This window comes from Andrographis paniculata, unplaced genomic scaffold (assembly GCF_009805555.1).
Source record: "Andrographis paniculata isolate CXL003 unplaced genomic scaffold, ASM980555v1 Contig35END, whole genome shotgun sequence".
Lineage (NCBI taxonomy): Eukaryota > Viridiplantae > Streptophyta > Magnoliopsida > Lamiales > Acanthaceae > Andrographis > Andrographis paniculata.
The window spans coordinates 5,465,704-5,488,398 of NW_026137568.1; the positions used below are offsets into that span (position 1 = coordinate 5,465,704).

The 22,695-nt window shown below is 39.6% G+C and overlaps 1 protein-coding gene and 2 long non-coding RNA genes across 3 annotated transcripts; all 3 read left to right on the forward strand.

Moving 5' to 3' along the window:
- The first annotated feature begins 1,552 nt into the window (after positions 1 to 1,552).
- On the forward strand, positions 1,553 to 5,276 carry LOC127249174 (uncharacterized). Its single transcript, XM_051271869.1, has 8 exons — positions 1,553 to 1,696; positions 1,742 to 2,018; positions 2,137 to 2,285; positions 2,366 to 2,881; positions 2,953 to 3,063; positions 3,144 to 3,286; positions 4,159 to 4,778; positions 4,897 to 5,276. Exons 1-8 carry the CDS (start codon positions 1,553 to 1,555, stop codon positions 5,274 to 5,276), a joined length of 2,340 nt encoding a protein of 779 aa, XP_051127826.1.
- A 2,985-nt stretch (positions 5,277 to 8,261) lies between these two features.
- On the forward strand, positions 8,262 to 8,766 carry LOC127249415 (uncharacterized). The gene is made up of 3 exons (XR_007838313.1): positions 8,262 to 8,397; positions 8,498 to 8,579; positions 8,704 to 8,766. It is a non-coding gene; the product is annotated as an uncharacterized LOC127249415 (long non-coding RNA).
- A 9,893-nt stretch (positions 8,767 to 18,659) lies between these two features.
- On the forward strand, positions 18,660 to 21,532 carry LOC127249330 (uncharacterized). Its single transcript, XR_007838294.1, has 4 exons — positions 18,660 to 18,858; positions 18,947 to 19,025; positions 21,217 to 21,279; positions 21,433 to 21,532. It is a non-coding gene; the product is annotated as an uncharacterized LOC127249330 (long non-coding RNA).
- The last annotated feature ends 1,163 nt before the right edge of the window (positions 21,533 to 22,695 follow it).

The following is a 22,695-nucleotide window of genomic DNA, read 5'->3' on the forward strand; positions in this document are numbered from 1 at the left end:
TGTAGTTGTTCGTATAATAAGTTCTGCATGAGAGGTTTTACATGAGGACTTGGTTCCTATTTATCATGATGTTGTGAATTCTTGATGGTTAATAAGTTTGCAATGATTATGAAAGGTATGCTTGTGTTGATTTACTGAATGATTCCATTATCGTTAGTCAGTTCTATAACTTTCCAATAAAAAGGATCATAGATTAATTAGGTTCGATATTATAGATACTAATCATAATCACATGATCATGGCTGTTTTTGCTCAAAATATTATGTTCTTGGCTTAGTTTCTAAAAGTGTTATTTGTTATTTTATTATGCATTAGTTCTAGTGTTGCTAAACTCTTTTGAATTTGAACCGTCTTGCAGGATCCCCTTTCTGTTAGATATTGGCCTCGTGGCATCTTCTGCAGCTGAACGCTTAATTGTCGATCAATCTCTGCCATTGGATACGGCATGGACTACATGTTAAACGGTTTATAATATTATGGCAAGTAAACTCGCCTCTAACACTGGGCCAAGCCACAAGGAAATAGTTCATTTTCTATGCTTGGATCATATATATATATTCATTTAATTATATACAGCTTACACTATATTTAATACACTCTACCGGACATCCAGCCACTACTTTAAAGTTAATTAAAAAATCATCAATGCTAATCTGCTTCAAAAGTTTCATGCTACATAATCCCCCCCCCAAAAAAAAAGCCTTCACCGCTAAATAATTTATATTGTTTGTGTGTTATGCGGGAGGGAAGGTGATGTGGAGCACGGTGTCGGGTTGGCGCAGCTACGGCCGTTGTTGGTCTACAGCCGACGGCATTGCGGCGAGCGAGCTGTGACGGCAGTGGTTTAGTTATTTATTCTTATTATTGTATTATCTGTTATTGTCGTGTTTTATTAGTTGTGAGCCTAATTGTTAGACTTAGGGTTAATCGTTATTTAAGTGTGTGGTGAAGACATTCTTGAGCATATTTCGTTATCGAGAAAATAAACATAAGCCTTCTGGCTATTTGGCAAACGTGATGCGTTTGATTCTTTGAGTGCTAACAATTGGTGCGGTGAGCGTGGAACACTCACTCGGGATGACGAACATATGCAATGAACAGAGATTTGAGGATTTGGAGAATAGACAGGAGGAGATCAGGGCAGAAATGAAGATGATGGCGGAGAATCAGACTAAGGTAACCGAGCAGTTGAAGGAGATCGCTTGTACATTGGCCGGGCTGACGGCTTCCGTCGCTTCCATTACGGCTACCCGTTTAGCGACGGGTGAGGTGCCTGGGACGTCGACCACCCCGCGACAGCAAGCCTGCCATGATGTGGTAGACTCGGTTGCGACCGAGGCGGGACGTGAGATTAGAGCTGAAGTGAGGAGGGATATGACGCCAACGTCGCTGCCCTCTTTTGACGGGCAGATCCAATCGGCTGTTGGCGAAGGCCAATCAGCACTTTGAGTTGCACCATACATCCGAGGAGTTGAAATTGGCGGCTACAATGGTGGCGATGGAGGAATCGGCATTATATTGGTTTCCGTAGATTCGATCCAGAAAATCGGATATGACTTGGGTGGAATTTCCTCGGGTTCTGACAAACCAATTTGATGTTCATTTAAAGGAAAGCCCCTTCGAGAGGTTCACGGCAATTGCGCAAATGGGCATGGCAGAGGAATACTCCAACTTGTTTGTTCAGATGGCCAGTCAAGTTCCAGAATTGAGTGATGAATAGTATTTGGGATACTTTATGAAGGGGTTGTCAGAGAAGGTTCGAGGTTCAATCCGTCTCATGCAGCCGCCAAATTTGAAGACGGCGATGGACCTAGCAAGAGATGTTGAGTCAAATTTGGTAATTGTGGGTGGGGGCCAAGGTTGGAGGGCTAGAAGTAGTACGTTCACGCGGCCTGTTTTCTACAGCCGGCCTACGTCAGGGCAGAGTTTTCCCTCCGGGCCGAGGCCTAGTGTGCCTCATTTGGTGGGGTCCACCGGGTCGCATGGCCCAAGACCCCATAGGGAATTCAGCCAGTGCGGTTGTTCTCCGGGGTGCAGTCGGCCACTTCATCACGTTTCTCCCACATGTCTCTTCAAGAGATGGCGGAACTTCGAGCGAAAAGTTTATGCTTTTGTTGTAAGAAACGTATATGCCAGGGCATCAATGCCCTATATGGCAATTGAATATATTGATGGAAGAGGAGGACGAGGCGTTAGATCTACACTGTTTTGAGTTTCACGGTGATCTTGATCGGCAAGAGAGGGAAACAACTATAGTCGTGCCGGAAGAAGAGGAGAAGGAGGAGGCATGTTGCGAATGTACTCAATGGTGGGGTTCACCAGACCGTAAACCTTGCGCTTCGTGGGAGAAATGCTTGGGCGTCAGGTTACGGTGTTGATTGACAGTAGTGCTAGCCATAATTTCATCTCGAGTACCGTGGTGGTGGAGCTCGATTTGAAGCCTGATGAGTCAAGCCGGTTTTGGGTTCAGTTGGGCGATGGGCGGCGCTTGGATTCGCTGGGAATATGCCGCAATATTGGGTTGTCAATGGCCGGTCTCAAGTTAAAAGCGGATTTTTACGATTTTCCGCTAGGTAGAGTAGACTTTATCCTTGGGGTAGCTTGGTTGGCAAAACTTCGGGAAGTTAAGAAAAACTGGGCCAAATTGACGATATCATTTGTTTTTAAAGGAAGTCGAGTGCATTTGGGGGGAGATTCAGCTCTGTGTAGGGGACCTATTGGGGTCCGTGCGTTGGTTCGAATGGAGGAAGCAGAGTTTTTGGTTACGGTAGTATTGGGGCCACCTCTAGGGGTGTCGGAGCCTGCAGAGGAGGCTATCGTGGAGGTTTTATCACAGTTTGAGAAGGTCTTCGGGGAGCCAGAGGGGCTGCCCCCGATTGCGGTACCGAGCACAGGGTCGAGTTGGCGCTAGGTTTGGGGCCTGTATCGGTGAGGCCATATCGCTATGGTCAGGTGCAGAAGGATGAGATTGAGCAAATGGTTGTGGACATGCTCTTAGCCGGAATCATCCAGCCTAGTTCTAGCCCATTCAGCAGCCCGGTGTTGTTAGTCACGATGAAGATGGTAGCTGGCGTTTTTGTGTGGACTATCGGGAGCTCAATAAGGTGACAATGCTGAATAGATACCCCATTCCTGTTATTCAGGAGCTGTTAGATGAGCTGTCGGGAGCGGTGATATTTTCAAAGATTGACCTTCGTTCTGGATACCACAAAATTCGGGTAGAGGATCGTGGCATCTATAAAATGGCATTTCGCACTTATACTGGTCATTATGAGTTCCTGGTGTTGTGATTTTACTAATCAGTCAATAACATAATCAACATCAACTAGAATGTGTTCCAAATAAAAACAACAGGAAAGCACTAGATATTGATTCAACTTGGTATTCAACTCATAGAACACAATTTATTGTTTAAAAAGAAAAAAGGATTGAAAGCAAAAACACTTCCCTATTTCTTTTAACTCCGGACAGCGGCAATGACCAGGCATTAGCGATCGCAGTCGCAAGGTGGCATACAAAAAGAACGGCTCCCTTCTCCGGCGACTAATGGCAGCGGACGAAAAACAACGAGGATCCTCTTTCGGTGATTTCCAAGCGACCCGACAAACGATATGGGAAACTATTTTGAAGGCTCAGTCTACAACCTAATGACTCACACTTAGGGACTAACCCAACCGCCTCCAAACAAAATCCCAAACCAACGGACTCAATCTTAGAACCCTAAAATTTAATTGACCGATTTCCCCCAAAACCCCACAAAGAACACTCAAATGAACAACTTACCGAAGGAATCGAACTAGAACGACTACAATTTCGGCGAAGAAGAAAACCCCCAAACTTACCGAGAAGAATGGCAATGAAGATGAACCAGAGAGAAAACTGAATCGCGATACACACACTGTGTCTCTCATGAGAAGGGAAGGGAAGAGGGAGTTATAAGGTGTGGGTCGGGTCGGGTCAAAAAATCGGGTCGGGTTAAAGGGTTTTGGGTTGCGGGTTGGGCTTGGTATTAGGTTAAGCCAAAAAGTATCAACACTTGGTTATGCCATTTGGGCTTACTAACGCACCAGAAACCTTTCAATCCACTATGAATGATCTTTTTCGACCTTATCTAAGGAAATTTGTGTTGATATTTTTTGACATTTTGGGTTACAGCAGGTCTTGGCAGCATCATAAGGAGCACTTGAGAGAGGAGCTACAGGTCTTTCAAGATAATCAATATAAGAGGAACCAGAAGAAATGCTCATTTGGTTGCTCGAAGTTGGAGTATTTGGGTCATGTGATATCAACGGCAAGGGTGGAGATGGATCCAGAGAAGATACGGACGGTTGTGGAGTGGCCTGGTCCTCGCAGTTTCTTTGATGTTAGGGGATTTTTGGGTCTTACCGGTTATTATCGCCGGTTCGTCCAGTGGTATGGGCAGATTGCATTACGTTTGACACACTTGTTGAAGAAGAATGCTTCTGTTCCGTTTGCTTGGACGGAAGTGGCCGAGGGGCCGTTTCAAGCGTTAAAATCGGCTTTGACAACGGCTCCTGTTTTGGCGAAGCCAGATTTTCAGAAGCAGTTTGTTATTGAGTGTGACGTCTCTGGGTCTGGGATTGGTGCCGTGCGTACGCAGGAAGGGCATCCAATCACGTACTTCAGTAAGTCCTTGGCGGAGAAAACTCTTGCGCAGTCAGCATACGAGAGGGAGATTATGGGGTTGGTTTTAGCAGTGCAGCATTGGAGGCCGTATTTGGTGGGTCGCCAGTTTACGGTGAGGACGAATCATAGCAGTTTGAAGCACCTCCTATCACAGAAGATCGTTACACCCTCTCAACAAAAATTGAGTGGAAAAATTATTGGGCTATGATTTTGTTATTGAGTACAAGCCCTGTGCAACTAATTCGGCAGAGGATGCGCTTTCTCGGAAGGGGAATGAAAGAGTCTTGTTAGCACTCAGTAGTACGGATTGGGGTGAGTTGGCAGATGTGCTATCCGAGGAGGCACGCGATGGCTTCGTTCAGAGCATTGTTACTGATCTCCGTCGGAATCCGAGCAGTCGACTGGGATTTGAGACGGTCGACGGAAAATTATTCTATATGGGCCGCATTGTGCTAGCTTCTGACTCAGTGTGGATTCTGAAACTACTTCAGGAATCCTACGACACCCCTTTGGGAGACCATGCTGGAGTTTTGCGGACGTATCGCTTCGAGTGTTTATTGGAGAGGCATGTTCCGGGCAGTGCAGGACTACGTGGCAAAACACTTGATCTTCCAGAAGGCAAAATATGAGGCTCTGTCACCGGCCGGGTTGTTGCATCCGTTACCGATTCCGGATCTCATTTGGGAGGATGTTTCAATGGATTTCATCACCGTGTTGCCGAAGTCTTAGGGGTATAGCTCGGTGATGGTATGGTTGATCGCCTCTCCAAGCATGGTCATTTTATAGCACTAAAAGGCAATCTCACAGCAAAGTCGGTGGCCGAGGCCTTCATGCGTGAGGTGGTTTGTTTGCATGGAATTCCGTGGTCCATTTTTAGTGACCAGGATCCTTTATTTATGAGCATTTTCTGGAAGGAGCTTTTCAAGTTGTTGGGTACTCTGCTCAAGTTTAGTTCTGTGTATCATCCTGAAATGGATGGTCAAACAGAGGTGTTGAACTGGGTGTTGAATACTTATTTTTGTTGTTTTGCAGGGGAGCAACCGAAAAGGTGGGTGAACTGGCTGCCCTGGGCAGAATATTTGTACAATACGACATTCTAGACTGCAAAAAAAATTAAGGACATTCAAAGTTGTCTATGGGCGGCAACCCCCTACGCTCCGGAGGTACTTTCCAGGTGAGTGTCACACGGTGGCGGTGGCTGAAATGCTTTAGAGCCGAGCTGTGATGTTGACTCGTCTACATGATAATTTGATGCGTGCGAGGGAGAGAATGGTACGTGCAGCCAACCGTCATCGCCGCGATGTTAGTTATAAGGTGGGCGACTGGGTGTTCTTGAAGGTGAGTCCCCATCGACAGACGTCGTCGACAAAGACCACAAGCTCGCCGCCAAGTTCTTTGGGTCATTTGAAGTGGTGGCTCGCATTGGCCCTACTGACTACAAGTTGGGGCTGCCGGGGACTAGATGTATTCATCCAGTTTTCAATGTTTCGAAGCTTAAGAGAGTGATTAGTGACCATGACCATGCAGTGGAGGCATCTACCGGATTCCTTGGAGTTGCCTGAGGTTCCTGTGTTCGAACCCGAGGCGGTGTTGGCAAGCCGGAGCGTGGAAGAGGCTGATGTTGAGGTGATACAGTTGTTGGTACGTTGGGTTGGTCAACTGGAGGAAGACACAAGGTGGATGAGCGGGCGTGAGTTCCAACTGCTGTTTCCTTGGTGAATACCTTGGGGACAAGGTTGTTCTCGAGGTGAGGGAGTTGATGTGGAGCAAGGGGTCGGGGTGGCGCAGCCACGGCCTATGTTAGTGTACAGCTGACGGTGTCGCAGCGAGTGAGCTGGGTCGGCAGTGGTTTAGTTATTTATTCTTATTATTGTATCATTTGTTATTGTCGTATTTTATTAGTTGTGGACCTAATTGTTGGGCTCAGGATTAATCGTTATTTAAGTGTGTGGGTGAAGAGATTGTTGAACATATTTCATTATTGAGAAAATAAACAAGAGTCTTCTCGCTATTTGGCAAACTCATTATGTGTGATTCTTTGAGTGCTAACAGAAGGGCTTATGACTACTACATGGAAAATTTGAAAACTATGGGGTTTCCTATTGACGGACTTGCATTTGACCCAGAACTGGTATGTGTTATGTCTACTCTTCTATTTCTACTATTCAAGTCAATTAATCTCAGAGATAATCTGTGACCTGAGTGCAATTGCTAATACCATATCAAAATATCATAACAAGGATGTGTACTTTGCAATTGACATTAGAGCATGTCCTATTACAATGCACTTTTAGGTGATTCATGGTCTAGTGACAGACAAAGAGAAGTGAAATTACGTAAAAGCAGATCGATTTGGATATATCAAACTGGCTATGCATAGAACCAATATGTTGTCCACTCAAAAAGTGATGTGTTTCAAACTTCTCTTTGATTGTGGAAACAATTAGTCTTATAATCTACTATGTGTAAATGGTGACATATCTTCCTAGCAGCTCCAAGGGAGATATTCTAAAAAAACTTTATAATTTGTATGATTTCGTTAAGAAAATTATGTTCATTTCATGTTTATTTGAGTTTTCATCCCTTGGGTTCCAAGGAGACTTTCTTAACAATTATGGTTTTCATCCGACGATGAGTTTATGTGGTTGTGGTGCCAGCGAGTTCCTTGGATGCATTGTATAACTTTTGTTTCTGATTGTGTGCATTATTCGTTTATTAGAATACTCTTCTCCTTCCTGGAAAAGTTGGGTAAGAAGCCAGGTTGCTGCCATTGCAGTTTCTCCTGCTAACCAGACTAACATAGCTGCTTTAATTTAGACGATCAAATATTATTTCCAGCAGACACACATATCTAGCTTGTGTGTAAAATATTGTAGACACTGTCAATGAGAAAAGATAGATCTGATCCAAATATATATTATGATCGTTGAACCATTTTACTCATCTTTGCTGGAGCATGCCAACTTTTATTGCAGTGGATGCAAACTTCGTTTAGAAAATTTAAGTTAAAAACTTAATTGCAAGTCTAATGTATTTATTTTGTTGCATGTTGGCAGCAAACCACATATTTCTTAACATTGATCGAGTCTCTTAAAATGCTGATTTATTTATATGTATATATATATATATTTTTTTTTTTTTTCAATTTTGATTGTCATAATATGTGCTTATTTTGTATTTCCTAGAAGTCACTGATCAATTATGGTATTGAAATGTCCAAATTGCTTGTTTTGTAGCTATTTACCTCTTTATATTAGTGGTAAATTTCATTTTTAAAGAAATGAGAGAATCTCAATATTTGTTTTAAATTTTTTTAGTTATTTGTCTTTGTATCCTCAATACGATTACTTTATTTTTCACCATAACATAATGAGGTATAAACTAATAATATGCACAATTTATCCACCCCATTAAGCCAAATCCAAATAACATATTATTAGTTTATACCTCATTATGTTATGGTGAAAAATAAAGTAGTCGTATTGAGGATACAAAGACATTATCTATGTTCATCTGATTTGTAGCATTAATATTGAAATTTGTATTTGCATGATTAATATAAATTATCGACAAAAGGAAGGTTGAACTCTGCCCTCCGTCACCATTGGAGGATGTGGAGTTCGAGCTCCAGGATGGGGAGGACTGTGTTCAAACAGTGACATCTTGCGGGGCTTCGAGAGCGACTTTGTTTAGTATCCTTGAAAATCAGTTTGCTCTCCGATTGCTAGATTGGGGAAAACCACTTTTGTGGTACGTTAGTATAGAATTTTAGGTTCCTTGTACCAAAATTTAGGAGTCAAGTTTGTTCATGATTTTCTATCTTGTGTATTGATTTTTTATTTTTTGGTAGATAAAGTACGGTGGAGATGAAGAAGAAAAGAGAAAGTTGTAGATGGAGATTAGTCTAATGGGAAGATATTAGAGCAACAAAGGTGTTACTTCTACAATGTTGAAGTGTTCTTACACTATTTCTTGCTTCTAAATTTCATTTTAAACTTAAAGTGTCCTTCTTCTATATTTTTCCAAGTGATCTGCTGCATTTAAACTTTCTTGCAGGATAGCCGCGCCAATGTGTTTTATTCCACACCAAATTTATATAATGATGCAAAGCATGCTCTGAATGAGTCATGGCCTCTTAAATCAGATTGTTACTTTGGGAGAGTTTATGATTTTGATCATTTGAATGTCTCCACAAAATTGATAGTGTTGTGCTTACATCAATCATGTGGTAGTAATTAACTTGAATGATGTTACATCAGATATATAGATAGCATAAGTGTTTATTGGACTGAATATTTCATAAGTAGACATACATTAGTGATGAGATCTCAGTGCACTTTAGTATCTGACAGGCAGCAAGACATAATAAGTCCTATCACATTAACTTGTTCTTTTGAATTCTGTTGTTAGACTTGTTTCTTTCCATTTGAAGTGGTGCTCCTTAAACTTCTCATCCTAATGTTATGTAATCTAACCATATTTAATGGTGCAAAAAAATTTGTTGCTGCATGGAAGATTTAGTGAGCATCACTCTATGTGTCATGATCTCTACACAATCTCGTCATGAATGAACCGTTTGCTTCACTTTTTAATTTATTGACATCGTTGATATGTATATGTATATATACATATAAGAATAAGATTATATGACATAGTTGTATTCATAATAATACATATCTAGAAAGTAAATCAATAATTTTACATTTTAATTTTTTTTTTTTTTTAACTTTTGTGATTTGGTTGTTTTATCTCTAGAATGGAACATGTGGTGGGGTGGATATAGATGATAATTAGTATGAAGTAAGAATAAGAAAAAACATTTAGCATATAATGATATTGATAGTAGTATCCTTTGTCGACATAGATAGATCACAACACTAGGACAACCCTGTCACGTGACCACCACCATGCCTCCACCCCTCACAAATTTGTACTTTTTGGTTACTTACATCAATTCATATGTACATACTAATAGTCTATCATGCATCCGTCAATTGATTCTCCGAAGATATGTAATTCCTTTCTTTTATTATAATTTCAGCCTTCAAAATGGTCTTCTAAGTCGCATACAATCTTGAAGAACAACGAACAAGCTTCTAGGTAAATCTCATCTCTAAAGATCTTAATGATGGCCACAATTATTTCAATTGTGGATTGGTTTTTAGTTTAATCAGTTCTGGATTGGTTTTTTATTTAATGAGTTGTGGATTGAATTGAAAGTAGTCCCCAAATTTTTTCATGTTTTGCATTGTAAAATTGCATTGATGGGCGTACGCCTAGTGCTCCAAGGACTAACAGTTGGCTAGTGCGGTTGGAGTAACGGTTTGATTGTTTTGAGAATTATGCTCTGACGATCCTACAACAGTTTGAGAGAATGAATGTACGATCAGACCGCTAAGTATTTTGGTACTAAATATTTGAATTTTAATATTGTACGGATTATACTATTTCAAATGTACGATTATATTTACTATTTTTGTGGTATCCATCAATAACGGAATTGTGCTTATAAATATCGTGTGATTCGATCGCAGTTTGTTTATTGGATATTTGGCTTGGTTAAATTTATTTTATGGTTTGATTTGTGTTTTTGTAATATATAGTTTGGGATAGGTATGGATAAATCGAAATATAATTTTTTTTTGGGGTCGGGAAAGTTACTCACAGAAATTAGTCATTCTCAAACATCATATTGACATGTTGCAAGATAAAATTCCGTGAGTAATTTTTTAAGTAAATTATTCACGGAATTATTCATGGAATCATTCCGTCACAAATAAGGGAGTTTCTTGATTTTTACTCACGGAATTACTCACAAAATTTGTTCTGTGAGTAAATTTACTTACAAATGAAGTCCATGAGTATATTACTCACGCACAAAATTCAGTGAATAATGTTGTAAATTTACTGATGTGGATTACATGATGGAGTATCAGCAAAGTATGATGCAATAGCTGGAGTCTGTAGATATAGAACGTATAGAGGCCTTGGAACATATGATCCGACAGAACGAAGTACGGGCATGGTATTATGGAAAAAGAGTGTCTCCTCGGACTTTTCTTGAAGGATATCTAGTTTGGAAATTCTACCCACATACACGAAAGTTGATCAAATGGGTAAATGGTCCCCGAATTGGGAGGGGCCCTTCGTCATTCACAGGAAAATAGGAAATGGAGCTTTTATTATTGTGAATCAGGAAGGGAAATTGGTACATGAGAATATTAACGGCAAGTATCTGAAAAGGTATTTTCCTACCTTTTCAGAGCACTGTCGTTAATTTTTATTACAACAAATCTAAGAACCCTGTAAGGGTTCGAACCCACAGGAAGGGGTTTTATTCGTCGTCCGAAAGGGTGACGCAAACATGATCATCTTCTGGTTCAGAAACTTCATCCCAATTCGCGGAAACTATTTCAGGTTCCTCGTCCAGGAGGTCTTCTAGGTTGGGACGATAACGATCCCATTGGGCTTGCATTTCTTGAAGGTCTTGTTCGGTGCGAACTTTCATATCTTGTAAAGAGTGACTTTCCCGCTCAACAAGTACGCGTGGGGTGTGTTTGTTTGGGGGTTTGGATTTTGAGTTGAGATTTGAATAGTAAAAATTTTGAATTTGAATAGTTGTATGATGTGATATAAATAGGTGTTGATGTGATGTTTTGAATGTAAAATTGATTTTTAGTATAATATAAAAAATGAAAAATAGGTGTTTGATTTGATGTTTTTGGGGGGAAAAAATGAGATGAATAGTAAAAATCTTTACAAATCCTTCAAACAAACACACCCGTAATCTGGAGAGTGTTGATCTTTGCTGACAGAAAATATTGTTCGAGCTGAGGTCAGGGAGAATGGCCATGACATGATGGTTTATCATATCCATATGATGATCAAGGTCGGATATGCGAGTAAGAATGTCAGTGAGGGGTTTGTAGCTGGTGGACACACGCTCCATTAGGCGAATCGTGCGATGTATGATTTTCCTATCTCTGCCAAAGAACTTGAATTTAAAGTCGAGTTGTTTTAGCACCTGTATCAGGTCCTCAGCATGGTGGCCTATGAGGTGCTTGCCCACAATGAATGGTTGCAAGGAACCCTCCCAATTGGTGGCAGGTACACGAGTTTGAGGAGAAGCCATGTGTCTAAAGAATTGTGGGTTTACTGTGATTTGTTCTTTCAAGGTTTGATTTAAATAAGCAAGTCATGTTTTAATTTTGTGGTGCAAATAAGTGGATCAATAACCTTGGAAAAAAGGATAAAATTAAGGTAAAATTTACATTGTTACATAAGGTTTTGACATTTGTTACATGAGGAGTGCTTTCAGGGCGGTTACTAGATCCACCCATTTTTGCTCAATTCGAGCCATCTTTCGTTGGTGGACGGCCCTTTTGATCCTGTACCAGCCTCGACCAAATGCTTGCCTAAAGTTGATCATGGATGTTGGCGCTGGTCTGGCGTTGCTCCTCCACCAAACGACCTTCCTTCTAGATGCAGTCGTCTAGGGTCTCCAGCTCTTTTTGAAGGCTTTCAAGCTCCTTCATTTTTCTGAGAAATCTCAGCGGCCAAATTGTGGCGCGCCTTCTGGAGTTCACTCAACCTGTTGGAGCCTTCATTGAGGTCCACTGCCGCTTTTGACAGAGAAGCCTCGATGGCCGCAATATCGGGCGTGGGTTGAGACGGTGCAGGGTCGGATGTTGGAGGTCGGATCAGAGGTAGGTCAGTCTGAAGCTCGATGATCCTCTCCATCATCCGACTGAGGACTGGTGCCTCTACAGACTCAGCAGGAATCTGCACCAGTAAGTCGATGGCCACTTGAGCTAGAGAATTAAGGTCCTCAAAACTCAAGTCGGCCAGTGATAGATCGGCGCAGCGCATCACTACTGGTCGAGCAGATGCCAGTAATGGAACTCTTGTGAGAAAGGTAATCTCATGAGTAGCCTGTTAGAACAGAGTAGAGTGATCAGAGATTCAGAAGTAAAAATAAGTTAATGCGGTAATATGGAAGTTACCTGGTGGAGGATGGCCGTGGCTTCGGAAGGGGTTAACAGAACCGGGGCTAGTGGTAGAGGACCAGGTCGGATCCTCGTCCAAGCGACCGATTCGGCGGCCGCGGAATGGGGACCTACGAAGCCTGGTTCCGAATCCTGAAAAATAAAGTTTCAAGTCAAAGAAGATCGGGGTTAATACAAGAAGAATGAAGAAGGGAGAAATACTGACCACAACTTCGCGACTTTGATTAACAGAAGCATCGCCCGACTCCAAAGATGAGACTTGGACTGGTTCGGGGTCTGCTTGGACTGGTTCAGGGTCTGCTTTGACTGGTGCAAGGACCAGCGGAGCTGGCTCTACGGTCGGTTGAACCAATTCAGGAGCCACTGACGGTTGGTGTTCGGCGGAAATCGGTTCATCCGCAGGGTCGGCTGCCACAGGCCCCTGAGATAGGGAGAATAACTTAGACTATGAATGAGGAATATAATTTCACAACTCATTCCATACTCACCGGAAGCATAGCTGGTCGGGAAGGGGTAGAAGTTGATGAGGAAACCTGCCTCAACGTCGGGTCCTCCTCCCGACGGATCACTAGCAGTCCTGCTAGTGGAGCGGTCAGCTGTTGGCCGGTTGGAGCAGCAGGCGGAGAAGGGGTGATCTGTGCTCAAGTAAAGAGGCAAAGTTAGAAGAGATGATTGTGAGAGATAGAGGAGTTTGGAAAATATCTCTTGGGTGAGAGGCTGGTCGGGTGGCTGGTTGATCGGTGGGCTGGACGGCTGGTTGATCGGCCGAATGGTCGGTTGGTTGATCGGCAGGCTGGTCAATTGGTTGCTCAACAAGCGACTCTAAAGACAAGAAGTTGTCAGGAATATATATTAAAAGGAAAAAGAAAGTTAGATTATGGTTTGTCTTTACCTAAGTGTCGGCGCACATTGGTGGGCAACCAGATGGGGTCCACAGGTAAGGACACCAAATAGTCCTCCACCGTCTGCCGATCATACGCAAGTCTCGTGATGGCTTTGGTTCGGGCGGCTCTCTTTCTCTTTGGGGCACTAGGGCCTTTGGTATGAGCCGCCTGCTTCCTCTTAAGAATGGTGGCGAGAGGTGGTGCGCCCAAGGCGAGGGCTGGGGGAGGAGTTAATTTACCCAGCAATTGGTCGGTAGGAGGGGCCACCACAGCCCAAGTGGCCGACCACCAGGAGGGAAAGGCTTCGATTCTTTGGGGATTACGGCGAAAGGGAAAGTAAGAGTTGGATGTGAGATAAGATCACTCGCCCGTCGGGGCTCTGGGTTATTAAGTGTGGACGGGCGAGTGGACCCGGCAAACCTTGACAGCAGCCGAACTGTCGAGACAAAAATTGCGGCTGATAGTTCAAAGTATAAAAAGATTTATGGTTTTTCTTATCAAACTTAGGACTAGAGAAAAGAGATCGTGGTTTGAAGGCTGAGTCCCAAGAATGGGGGTAGGTCGGATGAGGCAAGGGGTCTGGATAAGGATGGGGATAGTTGGTATCCGAATAAGGTCAAAAAATTTCAGTGATGTACTGAACGTAAGTCTCATAAACAAAAAATGTTGAATTGTTGCGGTCGTCTGAAAGAATAGCCGCGATGACAGGGTCGGAAAGGTGGACTGTAGAAGAATTAGGCGTTAGTTGAGCAAGGGCTAACCCAAGAGACCTATGGGGGTTCGGAGATATGGGGAGCCGACCAAAAAAATGCTTTTGGGAAATAAAGTCTCAGCCAAAGTTCTAAAAACCAAAAAGGATCAGAGGCGGTTGTGTCCACCCTCTTAGTGTCTAGAAGGCGGTCGCCGACTCTGGATAAACCCTCGTACAAATTGGTCAAAAAGAAGGTCCCTAAAAAAAAGAAGCGACCACTGGCCAGGTGGATGGCTAAATCTACTTACGAAGTTAAAACTGATTTGGAGGAGGAAAGAATTACATATCTGAAAAGGTATAAGGATAATTCAAACCTCAGAATAAATATATATAAAACAGGTCAAGTGAAAGAGATTATGTACTTGCATAGCCAGAATGGTAGAAAGGTAGTGTGCTCCAGGGCGGTCACTGGAGAACCTTCAGCACCCTGGTGGCGGATGACAAAATTAGTCCAGCTGTGATCCTTCTCAGGGGTGCGAACAAGCAACCAGCCTTCGTGGTCTGGTGCCGGTTCCTGCCCGTCCAACAACCCCAAGATAAGGTCGTCACCAACCACGGGGAGATGGGTGATCATAGCCACATCCATCAAGGTTGGGCCAATCGGGCCAGTTGGGAGAAGGAAAATGCCCAATTGGGCATTGAAGGCCGCCATGGCTAGAAGGACTTTATCATGGAGGTACAGGGTTTGGGTGGAGAGAAAAATGGCCTTGTCAATCCCCTGTCGTCGCCATTGTTCATAAAAAACAAGAGATAGCTTGGAATACCAGGAACGAAAGGCATATTTGGGATCGGTAAGGTGTGTTTTGATGTGGTCATAAATGCGTTCAGGTTTGAAATCAGGGTTGTTAATGGCTAAGGGAGTTACAGAAGAGATGACGTTCCTCATGCGAGAAGCGTCATCGGAGGAGGTACAATAAAGACGAAGAGTGGGAGTAAGAACAACAGAAGAAACAAAGGGGACTTCTGGAATAGAGCCATCGAAGGGATGGGCAGGAACATACTGGTTGGCCATGGTTGAAAGAGGACGAAGCTTGAGTGAGGAAGGAGGAAATGCGATCGCAAAAGAATAGAGTGATTAGAAAGTGTAAGGAAGAAGATGAAGACGAAGGGGTTTTAAGTGGGATTTTTATAAAACCCCATGATTAGACAATGTAATGATGAACAGACTCCCTGACCACATCACATCTCACACTGATCGAGAAGTGACGGTAGGGAGTCGGACGGGAGGAGGCAAATTGTTAAAATATTTAGGGTTTTTATGGGTCTATGATTAGATTCTAACAGTTGGGCCCACAAATAAAACCCAAAAATGGGAAGTGGGCTTCTAAGGCTCATTTGAAGGAAAGGCCAGTTAATCGGTCGCTTGATTGAGCGACCTGTTAATTGATTGATCAATTAATTGGTCGGTCATTTGGTCAGACAGTTGTTCAGTCGCTTGAAAAGCCGGTCAGTTGGTCGCTTGATTAGGCGACCCGTTAATTGCTTGATCGATTAGTTGGTCGGTCGTGTGGTCAGACGGTTGTTCAATCGCTTGAAAGGCCAGTCAGTTGGTCGCTTGATTGGGCGACTAGGTAATCGTTTGATCGATTGGTTGGTCGGTCGTTTGGTCGGACAGTGGTTTAGTCGTTTGCAAGAGCTGGGAAGTTGGTCGTTTGATTGGGCGACCAGTTGGTCGTTTTATCTAGCAACTAGTCAGTCTCTTGATTGGTCGGTTGGTCGATCGCTTGGTTGTTCGGTGGGTTCAGTCGGAGAACGGTCCGGACATTTATCTAGTCGGGTGATGGTTTGTGATTCGTCCGAACGGGTAAAGATGTTTTCAAGTCGTCTGTTCGAGCAGACGGTTTCTAGTATAAATGCAACCGAAGACGATTTTTTAGACGGTTGTAAACACGAAAGGGGTTTCTCCGTCAGTTATAACTGATTGTGCACGATCTGATAACTTATTTAGAGGGCATATAAACAAGCGGTTCACGGGTGGTAAAAGGCATCTTCAATCTGCATCAATTTCAGTGAAAATTGCTTTGGAGATCATCTGTTATTTTTCTCTATGTATCTAGTTTAGTTTACATTTCGTACGGTGTCGATGAATAAATTCCAGATGTTATTGTAGTCAAATTCGAATTTCTTTCAGATTTTATTTTTTATTGCTGGTTGAAAAATAACATCAACAACATCTAATTTTTCCCTTTTATAAACAAGGAAAAATAAATGCAAAAGTTAGAAACTATTACATTCAATCTAGGAAATATGTGAAACAAATTAATACATAACTTATTAAACATGCTAGATTCAATGCATCCACATCTTGAAATTCTACTCTCATTGATGTCATCTTGAAAATCTACTTTCATTGATATCATCTTGGGAATCATCTCTCATTGATGTCACCTTGAAAATCCACTCTTATTTATGTCGTCTTGGAAATCCACCACCATTTATATATTTTTTTTTGAAAAATTAATAATATTTAATTCTTCTTGAAATTTCCTCTAGTCACATAAGAAATTCAAGTAGCATTAAATAAATCATTCATTGAACTCCTCTAGTGGGGCAACGAAAATGCACATTCCGAAAGTTCGTCTTGATCTCGACTTGGTTTGATTGTAATTAGGAAGGGCGAAAGAGGTCTTCATGCTTGTGTTTTGAATTTATTTTCTTCGTCCAATTTAGTTGTCAAGACTGAAACTTGATTTTGAAATTTCCGTGCGTTGCTCCAAGTTATTGGTCCCGGGGATAGTTGAGGTATTTGCATTGCCTTACTTAAGACGGCATCGTCAATTTATGGAGAGCATTTCATATATAACATTATAATATATTATAGAGACATCATTTGTTAAATTATACTCCTCATAAATTCTCGTTGTCTACGGTAATACATTCTTAAACTATACTCCTTCTAAATTATGCTGCTTAGTTATCTTAATTGTAATTTAAAATTATTTTTATTATAATATTATTATTTTCACTAATATATTCTTAATTATTTACTGATTATACTCCTCATAAATTCTCATTGTCTACAGCAAAAGAGACACCGTAACGGGGACGAAGGAAGTAATAAATACATAATTGTTTAATTAATGATAAGTTAAATTTTGAAAGTTAGAATTTTAAAAATTTAAATTTATCATAATTTATTATATAAATACAAACTTTTTTATATCCAATTTTAATATTTAAATTTTTTTAGATTTTTATATTCAATCTCTTATCAACGATTGTTTAAAAAAATTATTGAAAATGAAAAATTATTCTGACAATATATTAATCCGAATTTATTTGAATTATTCGGACTTTTAAATACCATTATTACAAATTCGAATAATTTAATATTTGATAATATAAAAAAATATACAATATTATTATAATTTATATAAATTAATGTTTTAAAATTAAAATATAATATTATATAATGAATATTATTCATATATTATTAGATAATAAAATATATAAAAATAAATAATTGTAAAAGTAATGAAAATAAAGTAAAAGAAAAATAATTCGACGGATGTTTTCTTATAAAAAATTGAAACATTATTTAGCTTAATTTAAAAATTTTTAAAATACTTTGTAAAAGACATATGAATTAAAAATTAAATATGTGGGCCTGGAAGTGTCAGCAAAAATAAGCGTCCAAATTCCTTGTAGAAGACCCTCTCTTGTACAAGTCCTTCCATTTCTCGATGCACCTCCTGATCTCCTCACTCGCACGCCTCTTCAATCAACTTGGCGTTGGTCCCTTGATCCATCCACTGCGAAAACGCCACCACTGGAGTCCACAGAGCAGTGCAGTGCAGTTGTTGTCGGACGAATCCTGACCGTCCAGGAAGGCCGAGGGAATCAACGGTCCGATGGCGATCTCTATGTGCTCCTGGAACATTGGAAGCAAGAATTTCATGGTGCCAGTGTCTGGAGAAAGAAGGGAGTTCTCGGGCAGCTGAATCGGATCGCCGGAATTCGAGATGACTTCGTCTCCGAAGCCATGGAGACAGTAATAATATATACTCCCTCCCCTTCGTCTCTTATCCATATGAAATGATAATATTTCATTTTTCTTTTGTTGTCTCACCTTAAATGATCCTTTTTTTTTTTTTTAAGTAAAATTTATCAAATCAAAATATAATTAATAATAACCATTAAAATTAATTATTTTATTCTATTATTAATATAAAATATTTTATTTTTAATATATAAATAAACAAATCCACCCAAACACATAATAGGAGTAAAACAAATAATTAAATCATAAAAATTCTAACAGTTTTGCAATTCTTTTTCCTCCCCCAACAAAAACTCTAGTCGACTTCGCAATTCTTCTCCTTCCTAACGAAAGAAAGCCGTAGTCGATTTCGCCATGGATTCTAACCCCGCTAATCCAATTTTTTATGGGTCTTGGTCAGTCGCCACCACCTCGCTGCCGAGGATGTCGAAGGGAGAAGTAATCGACTTTGATTCCGAGACCACCGGATTGTCTTTTCCATCCGTGGTTTCGACGGTTGAATATAGTGAGTTTGTTCCTGAAATTCATTTTTCCGATGCATCAGTGGCGACACTGCTTGGTGATGACCAGGTGAGCCTCTCTGGCTATGTGACTGATACCTCCACTGATTTACAAGGATATCAAAGTCTGGGTGGATTCTGATCTTCATTTTGTCCAGAATCACCATTGATGTTCAAACGACCTTTAACAATCGTGGAGGAGTTTCAATTGCTCTACTTCCCGTCAATTTTCACTCTGTGAGAATAATAATAATCTTTACTTATTTATGCTTTTTTTTCTGATTGGAGAAATTATGCCTAAATTTATTTTTAATTTTTGCAATTTGAGGCTCTTTTAGTTGATTTTGGGATATACGAACTCTATTTCTCACATGGAAATTTTATTCACAATATACTGCTTCTATGAGATTTTAGGCTCTTTCGTTGCATTAGATAAATGTGATATGCAATATATATATAAAGAAAATAACTGATTAAAAACAAGAAGAATGCTGACATATTGCAATTACACATAGCCTTTCAATTTATAATCTACAATAATGTTTTAGATGAAATTAGGAATTTACCATGTAGTACACCGGAGTATGTTAGTAGTTAGGCTTTAGAGTGCCAATTATTTTGCTAAAAAATTAATAATTTATCAACCTAAAGATTCACTGGAAAGCCACAATGATTAGATGCTTTTAAGAAAGTGTTAAAAAAAAATTAATAATTTAAACCAATAATAGCCAAGCCAGGACCCATAAACTCAATTGTTTATAGAAACATCTGCATAATGAGATATTAGTGTTAAAAGCAGTATAGAAATTAAAAATAAAAATAAAGAAAGTGAAATTTATAAAATATTGATACTTCTGAGTTCACAAAAAAGCCATTGTTTGCTTAGTCAAGAAAGAGTTATCATTGAGGAGGGAGAGATGATTGCATCTTGAACCTCAAATCCAAGTCCGGACAGCAATAGCATAACATAGTCTTCTTTTCCTTTGTCTATGAGGTATATGAGACAATTAATCACCAAATCCTTGGTTACATTCAGGTGTCTAGGCAAAGCATCCTGCCTAATAAGTGCATCCTTCTTCATGTGTGGAATTTTGTATTTATTTTGTCCTATACTCTTCATTATTTCAATCATGCACCCTTGTAAGCTCAAAAAAACTTTGTTTAGTTTTTCTGCTGTCAATTCTTCAAATGATAACACCACTGCATTCACTAGCTCATCCACGTTAGAGCAATCCTTTTCAATCTGAATACTTTGTATAGTCCTAAACCATCCAAGGTCGTTGATATTCAAATCTGGAGAGTTGGGAGGTTGTTGCACTAAAATAATGTCAAATCCATCACTTGTGGCAGCTTTTCTGAAATCGGCATCATCATTTTTTATATGTGGTCTAGCGTTATCTTGCTGAATATAGATTCTTTTTGTCATGTTGGCTGGCCATTTCTTCTTTATGGTTGGGATAATCTGTCAAAATATTGAAAAATAAATAATAGACACATTCAATCTTTTCAAAGTTAGCAAATGCATATAATAAAATAGAATAAGTTGGATTGTGTTAGTTTGAATGAACACTAGTGCAATCTAATGTTTTATAAATTCAAATAGTAGTATACTTACTTTCTCAATTAAGCAAACCTTAGTAACATCCTTTGTAATTGATTGAATAGGCTTGGTGATTAGGGATCCTGCTGCCCGATTTTTACTACTTCTTTTTGCAGCTTCCTTGTAAGTAAATGGGAAGATACCAATTTTTCCATAAAAAATCAGCAAACCATCAGCCCCATATAGTGGTCTTGAGACTGCGTACATGAACATAAATCTTGGTAATAAATGTCTTGTTTTGACATGTTCTGTGTGGATCTTTCTCTTCCAGAGTCATATAGAATCTATGTGAACCTTTAGTTATATAAAACCACTTCTCATCTATGTTGATGACATTATCCATGCATTTAAATTGAATAGCTTCTTCAATTGAAGAGTAAACAAGTTGTTCAAGTGCAAATTGTAGCCTGAATAACTTGTTTGGTGCTGTCAGATCTGGTTTAAAAGCACTTGTATATGCTCTTAAGGCTCCACTTGAAATCCACCCCCAAACAGTACTTTTAGAACAATTGATTGATGCAGCCATACTTCGAATAGAACTTCTTTTTTTGAGGGGAATACTAGCAATCAACTCATAATTTGGAAGCACTTTCTTTGGTTTAAAAACATTTTCTTTTTATAGCTTGAGTAAATTACTTCGCCATTATCCAATTGTTTTTTGGCATCCCTCCAGTACCGACTGACAGTACACTTAGAATATGAAAAAAAAATTTTGTGCCTCCACCATTTTTCCAAAAGCAGGTTTGCCATTCTTAAGATTTCTAAGTAAAAATTGAACTATTGTGTTACGCTCACTATCACTGCGATTTTTCTTCCCTGCCATTATAGGCTAGTTGTCAAGGAAAAGCTTATACTGAGATGATCACGGGGCAAGCTACAATTTGAGATAAGGTAAAAATAAATAAATGAATAAATTTTACATAGATAAATAATTGTAAAATACAATAATGAAGCAAATTTACCTTTTTCAAAGATATTCCAAAAAATTTTATCCATTCTCTACTCTACTGCATCTTGACTGATCTCTGTATTTTTTTTTAATAGCAGTGCAAAGGTTAAACTTTTTGTGGTCCCCTGTTTATAGCATATCTAATTTTGGAAGGAAACTATTTGAAGGGAAAGCAAAATTTGGGGAGTATTTGACAGAATTTCATATCCAGATTGTTTTTTGGTTACTGCAATTGACTGGTTGATGTTGTATTTGTGATTTGTTATACTCTACCCTGCAGTATCTTTTTGCTACAATTGATTCTGTATAATTTTGTTATTATCAAATTTGAAATGACTTATTACGTTAAAATTATGGTTAGAATGGTTTTTTCTAGTTCTATTATTATTGATATTATGTTTTTATTATCAAATATGAAATGGTTTATTATGTTGTGTTAAAATTGTCGCTGAAATGATTTCATAGTTATGACTGATATAGTATTTTTATTATTAAATTTGAAATAACACGTTATTTTAAAATTATAAGTTAAATGATTATAGTTTATTACAAAGAAAATATAAAACACAATATAAAACTTTTTCTATTAAAAGTAATTTTCATAAATTAATTTAATTTTAATTCAATACAGAATTTCCATTGTTAATTTTTTTTACTAAACATTTAAATTTATTAGATTTTAAAATAAAATAAAAGTATTAAATATTATTAAAATTTAAATAGTATATAAAATTATTAACAATATTATCTATATAAAAAATTAATAAACTTATAATTGTTGATACATTTTTTCAACAATAAAAAAGTAAAATTCGAAAATAGGAAAATATCTTCGAATTTGATATAATTAGTGCCTGAGATTAGGAATCTCTAAACACTGTAGAATACATAAATAAAATAGAAAAATAAAATTAAAGACTGGAAAATAAAGTGGTGATCCGCAAAAGCAATTCTCTTGAATTTGATGTCGATTGAAGATGGTTTCTTAGGTCAGGAACAGACCTATTTAAAACCCTTTAAAGAAACGGTTTGAACCGCCATCTGGTCGGTTACAGTAACCGCTGTCAACCGCCCAGAAAGTTCTCTTCTGTCGACACGTGTGTTAACCGACCCACCAAGTCGAACCTTCAAAACCGCTCACCGGTTGAAACTTCCCTCCACTATAAAAAACTGTTCTCTCGTCCGACCTGCATATCTGCTGTTTCTTTACCCGACTTGTTCATGTCCGACCTCAGTGCCCGGCCTTATTACGCCCGACCTTATCCTGCCTCATCTCCATACCAGACCTTATCATGTCCGACCTCAGATTTGGCCTGATTACGCCCGAACTTGGTGTCTGTCTTTATCGCACCCGACCT